The sequence below is a fragment of the Primulina tabacum genome, chromosome 5 (assembly GCF_025594145.1).
Source record: "Primulina tabacum isolate GXHZ01 chromosome 5, ASM2559414v2, whole genome shotgun sequence".
In the NCBI taxonomy this organism is placed as follows: domain Eukaryota; kingdom Viridiplantae; phylum Streptophyta; class Magnoliopsida; order Lamiales; family Gesneriaceae; genus Primulina; species Primulina tabacum.
The window spans coordinates 26,817,263-26,826,524 of NC_134554.1; the positions used below are offsets into that span (position 1 = coordinate 26,817,263).

Genomic DNA, 9,262 nt, shown 5'->3' on the forward strand with positions numbered 1-9,262 from the left:
TTCTAGCCACGCTAGGACTCGTACATCAAGGGATGGGAGGACTCTTAACCAACTAGGACTCCTACCCGAGACGCGCAGGGGAGTTGCGCTCTTGACAGCAGCCGCGCAAGGGAGGGTAAGCTCAGCCAGGGGGCTTTGGGCTGGGCTAGAGGGAGTACTTACGGTCCTAGGGGAGTGCACATGGGTCTGGTTCAAGGGCTGGGTCGATGGCTAGGGTCCTCGGCGTGAAACAAGAGTCCCACGCCACTAGGGATTCTCGGCCGAGAGTGATGAGGGTTACATGGCTTCTGCTTCGAGCTAGGGTCTGGTTCATGGAGTCATGTCGATCCAGTAGGGTCCATAGAAGGTCTAGGAAGGGGTGGCTCTGGTGTGGCTCGAAGGAAAATAAAGTTGGCTCAAGGGTGATCAAGCATGTTCGAACCTAAGGTTTCTTGGTGAAAAATAAATCGAAACACGGCTCACGGGGGTTGAGTCGTGGTTCACGAGGGCTAAATTAATATAAAATGTCTAAGTTTTAAATTTAGAAATTTTATATTAAAGTTTGGGATTTTTCGGGATTAAAACGCTTTAAAAACGAAATATTAAAGATTAATTAAAAAGTCTAATATTTATGCTAAATAAAATTATGGAAAAATTAATTTAAGCTTAAATAATTATTTGGGACATGTTAGAGTCAATGAAATTAAGAAAAAGTCAAATTCGAAGAACTTCACGTCTAGGGGTAAAACGGTAATTTTATACCTAAAAATTGGTAAACGTCATGGCAGTTTTATATGCTAATATGATTATTTAAAATGTTTATGAATTGTTACATTTTAAATTATGATTCTAAATGTTTATGGAATGTTATGATTATTTATGGAATTTTTACGATAAATTTAAAAGTTATGTTGCATGCTTGTTTTTAAAAGAAAATGATATTAATGCATGAACTTTGTAAAGTGATGAAAATGTGAAATATTGGAGGAGGTGAAGTAATTGTGACTATTGAGGATATGATGATAAGAATGAGGATATCGTGAGGGAAAAGGCCCCACAGGGAGCCCATTTATGGGAGAAGGCCCCAAAGGAATCCCGACGATCGTATTTCCATTCGATGGGGATAGGCCAAGACCTAGTTGACCGGTGAGAGTGTTGCTGGTGTTCCCGCCCCCAGTACTGTGGTTACATGTAGATGGATCCATCGAGTTTTTGAGGATGAGGAAAGTCACAATTAACGATCTGAATTCAATAAAAAGGAAAAATGTTTATACTCATGATGAAAGGTTTTATGTTATGAAATGAGGAAAAGGAAAGTGTTGAGGTTTATGTTATGCATGTCATGAAATATTATTTTTACGTAAAAGTATTTTCACTATTGCATGTGATTTTATACGTGTTATTTGTTATCAAGGTGATAGTCTGTTAAGTCCTTAGACTCACTAGGTGTGATGGATGCAGGTGATTATGATGTTAATGTTGCTGGAGGTCTTGATGGTTGACCTGACTGGACTGAAGGTGCACATAACCCGAGGACCAGCGCTTCTACTTTTCTGCACTTATGATTTATGTTTAGGATTTACGTTAAAGATTTTCAAAACTATTTGTTTATGCTTATGAGTAGTTTGTGAGAGGATGATACTTTTCATGTTTATTGCTTTTTAGGTTGGTAAACATTTGACGATTTTATGCTTGGTGATATTTCCTTTAATTTTCCAATACTAGTTGATTGATTTATTATTTTAAAATGGTGCAAAATATTTTATAAAAATATTTGTATGTATTGTGAGGGTTCGGCCGATTCCTTAGAGGCTTTGGAAAAAAAAATTTCTAATACTTTTTAAACAAAAAGATTAGCAGACTTTTAATATTTGGAGTCCTGAAATCCAGTATCTGTAATTTACAACAAATATAAAAAAATAGATGTTAAGTCTTAAGGGAATTAGCGAGGGATAAAATTTGGCTTATATATATTTATAATAAGTCAAACGTAAATTTATCAGTGCGGTAATTCAATATGAGATTACATATAAAACACATTTTAGCAACAAATCCTCGATATATTAATATTTCTAATTTAACATAATATAGTTGCTAAAAACATTCATTCATCCACAATTACAAATATAAGCCAATATGACTAGTACATAACGTGCAAGCAAATAAAGTTTACAAAGAAAGTAAAAAAAACATAAACAAATTTTTCTCAACTGTGGTACATCGACATTGCAAAGTTGTCTCTCCACATATCCCATGTATATGAGGAATTTAAATTATCAATGAAATCATCATCTATTTGGGGAGGTTGGCTTAGTGTGTCCTCCTCCATGTCTTCAACAAGATTTTCCAACATATGAGATCGAATGAAATTGTATAACAAAATACAAAGCATTTATGATTCTATTTTGAGTTTTCAATGAGTAGAGAGAAAGACTTCGAATGATAGCCTATATTTTTTTAAGCAAACCAAAAGTTCTTTCGATCACGTTCCTAGCTTTGTTATGTTTACAATTGAAGAGCTCTTTATAATTCTATGAGGTATTTGTACGATTGTCTCAACCATCCTTATGAAATGATACTCTTCGATACAGAGTCAAGGATCCAAGGACGTTTGTTTATCTGTTTTCACATAAGTTATAACAATGTATGTTAAATTTATATCTTTTGTTAAATAATTTAGTCATTTCTATTAGAAAAAATTAAACAATATACATAGTGAAATGACAACATGATATTAAACCAAATATTTTAACCTCTTTGAACTTTAAATCCATCATCACGAAAAACTCTTGCATTAGTTAATCAAGCCTACCAAACAAGCCCTAAGTAGCGTGTCCCAATTTACTTTAATAACCAGCTTGCGGGTTTGAGTTTGACCCGAGAAGTCGACCCATATTAATTTTGGAATATAGTCGATGTGATTTCATTTCTGTCCTCAGGCGAGGAGGCGTACCGTGAATCATCCACCATGATCTCACAATTCTTTGTGCTTTCTCAGAGAGGGGACAACATCGTCTTTCGCGACTGTTAGTTGCATAATTCCCCATCGAAATTTTTTATTCTACTTAGCATTTGATTACGTTGTCACTGTAATTTATGAGATGTTTTCTCCATTTTAAACTTGTGTCGAAGTTTTATTGAGTTTTTTTTTTCCAATTTGACCTTAGTTTTTTGGGCTTTCGTGGTTTTGTGTGGCTGAAGGAACATCAATTTCTGGCTGGAATTTTTTTTATGTTCGTAGATCACTCGGCTTTAGCTGGGGCTAGTCATGAGAGAATTGGGTTATAGTTTTTATGCACAAGTTTTTAAATAAAGCTAGAGTGAATTATATTGAATGTGGTCTGGATGAAGCCCATGATCAAATAACTGAAAATTGCCCGACTTTGATCTCACGACTGAAGAGATTCTTTGGGTAGGATTGAACTTCTGATTGGCTGACATAATAACTTAACACAGCACTCGATGCAGGTCAATATATCTTGGAGAAAAAGTTACATTTTAATGTGGATATACTTGAAGTTTGCATTTTTCTTCCCTCCCTGGTATTGCCCGACAAGTCAGAACTAAGCCCCCCGTACTAAAGAAAATTAGGTCAACTATACCAAGGATGAGATAAACAAGTAGAATCTATTTTCCTTTTCTAACTGTTTTCCCCTTCCATATTTCAGATTTGGCTGTGTTTACTTTATGTATATATAATATATATATTTTACGGTGTCCCAATTATGCAGATCGTGGTGATGTGCAGAAAGGAAGTGCAGAGATATTCTTCCGTAAAGTTAAGTTCTGGAAAGAAGATGGCAAAGAGGAAGCACCCCCTGTCTTTGTGAGTATTTACACTTAATAGTCGTCCATGCCACTGCCATTTTATTGATAATTCCTTTGTTTTGAGAAGTTGATGTCTCATACATGGATCTCATCTTGTTTTTTTTTTTCATTTATTTAGTATTGGGCAATTTTGTATGATGTTTTTGACTCACTTAAATTGTTTATCTGTGGTAATGTCCTTCAAATGGCATGCATTCTATTAATGATTCCACTAATGGATCAGATACTTATTCTGTATCATATCTTTTTTAATAGAATCTGGATGGTGTAAACTATTTCCATGTGAAGGTGGTTAGCCTATTATTTGTCGCAACCACAAGGACCAACTTCTCACCTTCCTTCGCCTTGGAGCTTCTGCAGAGGATAGCACGTGTCATCAAAGATTACCTTGGTGTTCTGAATGAAGAATCATTACGAAAAAATTTTGTGCTCGTGTATGAGCTCCTGGATGAAGTTGTAGTAAGTACCGTTCAAAATGCAGAATATTATTATGTTTCATTTCACAGAAAATGCAATATAGTTTTGTCCTCTACTGCGATGTTGCGTTGATCAATTTTAGTAACTTTCCTTTTAGAACATTTTACGTGTCTGATACTGCATCCTATTTATCCTTTATTAGAAACTGATCTTGAGCAAATTGTGTAATTATTTTCTGATGATTCTCCACGCGTTCATAACATAACATCTTAGGTTCTTCTTGATGTTTTTTTTGTTTGTTTTTATATGACCATAAGTATTTTTAAATTTCAGGATTTTGGTTATGTACAAACGACATCTACTGAAGTTTTGAAGTCTTATATATTCAATGAACCGATTGTGGTTGATGCTGCGCGTTTACCACCTCTTGGTCCTGCAGCTTTGTTTATGGTGGTACATTTTATTTCTCAAAGTTTGAGTTTGCCAGCCAATTAGGTTCATTTCTAATTAGTTTTCCTCTGTTAGGCCTTTGTGTGCATTTTGACCTTGCCTGATAATTCTTTCAGCAAGGGACTAAAAGGATGCCGGGAACTGCTGTTACAAAATCTGTCGTGGCACATGAACCTGGAGGTAGAAAGAGGGAGGAAATCTTCGTCGACATAATTGAGAAAATAAGTGTTACATTTAGCTCTAGTGTAAGTGATGTTTTATTTCATTGAATTACATACAATTAAACCTCTATAAATTAATAATGTTGGGATCATGAAATTTTATTATATTAGAGAGGTATTAATTAATTGATAAATAAATAATTTATTATTTTAAATGGTATTTTTTTTATTCAATGAACATAAATTTAATTACATAAAAAGTCATTGTGTTTCACAAATGTCGGTATCATATTCTTTGAATTAATATATATATAAATTTCATTGTACATATATATTTAATATTTATAAAACTAAGTGAGTGATATTCATTGTTTTTAGTAATCAAATTTATTCATTATATTGACTTATAAAATAAAATTAATTATATAAACAAAAACAACAATAAAACTAGGTTTCCCTTCTTTTGCAATCATTTTTTGTATAAGTTTTATGAAGAACAAACAATATAATCATATTTTACTACAGTGTCCTAGTTATGTCTATAATTTTAGAGAATTATTAATTTATTATATTGATGAGACCGTAGTTTTATGCATAGGTCTTCCAAAAAATTATTATCTTATTAATTTATCAAAATTATTAATTTAGCACATTGACCTAAGTCAAGGACCGAGAAAAATTATTATTTTAGAGACATTATTAATTTATCGAGTATTAATTTATAAAAGTTTTAACTTATATTTATCCACCTAAGTTTACTGGTAGATTCTTCACCTGAAACCCCAATTCAATCATTATCTGAGTGTTTCTACAGTATTCTGAAGATTAAGGAATGAAATCATTTCACTAGAAAATTTAAATTATTATCACTCAATTTTTGTTGAATAACTTATTCTTATTTAACTTAGCTGTACTACAAATGCTATCCATTTGACACCCGCCCAATTCCTTAGGCTGAACATGTCTAAAATATTGATTGTAGAGAAAGAATGAGTCTTCATTTAGATTGTGTTTAGATCGATGAATTTGAGATGGTTTGAAATTCCTTGACTTGCTTGGATGGACAAATTGAAGTAAATTCCAAATCTAGTTTATGTCAAATTATGTAATTTCAATAATAATTGTGTTAAATTTTAAAGCATTCATCTTTTAAATCCTTCCTCAAATCAAATTTATCCCTCCAAATCAAATTCATTCATCCAAGCGCAACCTTAGTTCATCAGTAGTAAGTATTAGACTGTTGTAACTAGACAGCCAGTTTTGATGTCATTTTTCTTTGGATGAGATGATATGTCAGCCTATTTTCGAGATTCGACAGAATTGAAATTAGGAGATTGATTCGCATTCATGTTGGGTAGTGTACATGAAATCCACCTTAACATTTGAAAAGGACTATTTCCCTTCCTGAATCTGGAGTGGGTTCTTTTGGTGAATAAAACCGAGCTTATAGCTTCTCAGGAGAGAAATATTTGGTAACAACCTTGTGCTGTTTGATCCTTATTCATTTCATTTCATTGGATAGTGGTTTTCATGTATCATGTATTTTGTTAAAGATTAAATCTAAGCCGCAATGATGAAACTAATGCTGAATAGGGATATATATCGACTTCTGAAATTGATGGCACCATTCAAATGAAGAGTTATCTAACAGGAAATCCAGAAATCAAATTAGCTCTTAACGAAGACCTGAGCATCGGAAGAAGCAGCATTTCAAGTTATGGTAATCAACCTGTTTCTTCATCTTAGCTTTCAACCACATTTCTCTTTTAACTTTAAATATATATATATGTTTGCTGAATAGGCTACGGTAGTAGCTCTCTGGGGGCAGGGCCATTTATTTTGGATGACTGCAATTTCCATGAATCTGTACATCTGGGTAGTTTTGACGTTGACAGAACATTGTCTTTGGTGAGTAATACAGGATGGTTTGATAATTTTCCAAATTTCCAATCATTCATAAGGTCTTTTGAGTTTCTTCCATATTAAAATCTTGCTATTTGCTGTTTTTTTGTGCCTGCCAGGTTCCACCAGATGGGGAATTTCCTGTCATGAATTATCGTATTACCCAGGAATTCAAGCCCCCATTTACTATTAACACCTTAATTGAAGAAGCTGGATCGCTCAAGGTAGGAAGTCTTTTGACTGTCAAAGTGTCTTTTAAGTATTAAAATTTAGATTGAGATTAGAATATGTGAACTTAATTGAGGATAAAGCATAGCCATGTTTCTTGATTTCTTGTATACACTCTAGTTTCTTAAAGTTTTAACTGCATAGATTAATTGCAGCACCGTGTAAGCAAGGATCCGACTTCACATTTTCTTCTCTCTGGCTATTTTAGGCTGAAGTGATTTTGAAAATCCGAGCTGAGTTTCCTTCAAAAACCACTGCCAACACAGTTTTAGTAGAGATGCCATTGCCAACATGTACAACCAGGTAAGTTCAGTTGGTTTCACTTTCAGTAATATGTTTTTTTAAAAATAATTGCTCATTGTTGGGATCAAATACCTCCATCAGGCCTGTGTTTTTCATGATTTGCATGAGTATACTAAAGAGGTGCTATGCTCATTGTGGTGGTTAAAGGACGCCTCTGATTCTGCACCTCAAAACGTGGGCCATTGGGGTTTAAGGTTGTTAAATAATATTCTAGTTATGGATCAAGCAGGAGCATTAGAATCATTAGTGTGACGTTCTATCCCTACCAGAATCCCAAAAATGGTGGTAATGGGCTAGCCCACTATGATCATCGTTGGTCGTGAGACTTTTACTTCTTATAAAAAACTGCTCGTGAAGAAATTGTAATTACTCTTGCTATCATTAACATGGTAGAATATAAATTTGAGTTCAGCTCTCAGCTTTCTGATATTACGGGAATTGAAGACATTGTTACTGAACCCTTGCCAAACTTAGAAAGTTCTCACAATTAATCAATGAGCATTTCTCCTGTACCATTTCAGATTATTTACCTCTTTTATATGGTATGCTGAGCAATTATCTTTTTTCATTCGAGTTTTAGAGTTAATTTTGATTTGGAAGCTGGAGTAGTTGGACAAACCGCTGATTTTAAAGAATCAAACAGGAAACTTGAATGGAATTTGAAGAAGGTAGCATCTCATTCTAGTGCAGACAGCACAATAAACCATGAGTTCAGTTTCTTTAGTCACCTTTGTATATTTTGTCATTGTTGCTGATAATATTTCATGTCAAACAGTTTGTTGGTGGGTCTGAGCACACCCTACGTGCAAAATTAAATTTTTCACAGGAGTTGCATGGTATGATCATAATTTTGAAATTTTAGTCCGATTCGATCTGGTCGTTTATTTCTTTGTATATTACTGGTGAATCTTTTCCATATTTACATTCATGTTGCGTGATAACACAGGAAATATCACTAAAGAAGCTGGACCTGTGAGCATGAGTTTCACTATACCCATGTATAATCCTTCCGGACTGGAGGTAAAGCTGGGGGGGAAGGGTGGGGTGCGCCATTTTGATTTTGAAAATGGTACATTTTAAATTTCTTGATGTTAAATTTGATCTGTAAAACATGTCATATTCGGCATTTATCCTTTCGAGGACCGATCTTTTAACCAAAAACGAGATTGTGCTATCTACGAGGGATTGGAGGACCTTTTGCAACCTTCTGTACTATTTTGCCTTAACTACAACTTACTGCAGTAATATTTACGGATATTCTAAGACAACAGTACAGTAAACCTTACGTGAGTAATAATGTCATTCATTTATGTAGGTGAAGTATTTACAGATAGCGAAGAAGAGCAAAACACACAACCCTTATCGGTGGGTGAGATACGTCACTCAAGCCAATTCTTATGTTGCACGAATATAATAGCAATCTGTGTATTTTCCCTTTTTGTATGTCTGCTGTCAATCTTGTGGTTTTTATTTTTAACTTCACACTAGAGTTTCGGGTATTTTGAGCTTGTAATGGTAAAAATTTTCAGTCTTACTTTATTGACTTTTTTCAACGACAATTATCGTCGCTGATATAAATGATTTTTTTATATGTAACCGAAATATGATGTTTAACGGAGACTGGCCTTCGGCTTAAGTCGTCTCATCCACTTTCACCTATAAGTGGTTCATGTTCGAGCCCTCTCCATCCCATAGTTAAGAAATCTAAAAAAAAAAAAATGATGCTTAAAGAGTAATAGATGTACTCTCTTATTTATTTTCCTCTTTTCACATAATTAGGAAAAAGACTGTATGTTGCACGTTGAATAAAGTTTAATGTAAAAATTAACTATTCAAATGAATTAATGTCATGTCAATTGTTTGTTTATTTTGTTTCGACGTTATTATGACAAGTATAGTTGCACATGTGAATTGAAACATTTTTATTATATCATATATATGATATATTTTAAAACACGTAACTTGTTTTCAAATCTCTTTTATTTATCCTAAAA

General features: G+C 33.8%; 1 protein-coding gene across 2 annotated transcripts; it reads left to right on the forward strand.

Annotated features, from left to right (window-relative positions):
- Positions 1–2,835: 2,835 nt before the first annotated feature.
- LOC142547380 (AP-4 complex subunit mu-like) lies at positions 2,836–8,890 on the forward strand. Of its 2 annotated transcripts, none has more exons than XM_075655639.1 (13): positions 2,836–3,005; positions 3,711–3,805; positions 4,063–4,266; positions 4,558–4,677; positions 4,791–4,919; positions 6,429–6,555; positions 6,637–6,743; positions 6,857–6,961; positions 7,174–7,268; positions 7,849–7,936; positions 8,044–8,104; positions 8,215–8,288; positions 8,584–8,890. In XM_075655639.1, the coding sequence occupies exons 1-13, from the start codon at positions 2,948–2,950 to the stop codon at positions 8,680–8,682; spliced, it is 1,362 nt and encodes a 453-aa protein (XP_075511754.1). In that variant the 5' UTR covers positions 2,836–2,947; the 3' UTR covers positions 8,683–8,890. The 2 variants fall into 2 exon arrangements, with proteins under 2 accessions (XP_075511754.1, XP_075511755.1); XM_075655640.1 differs by having other exon boundaries at positions 2,837–3,005; positions 4,558–4,674.
- Positions 8,891–9,262: the final 372 nt, after the last annotated feature.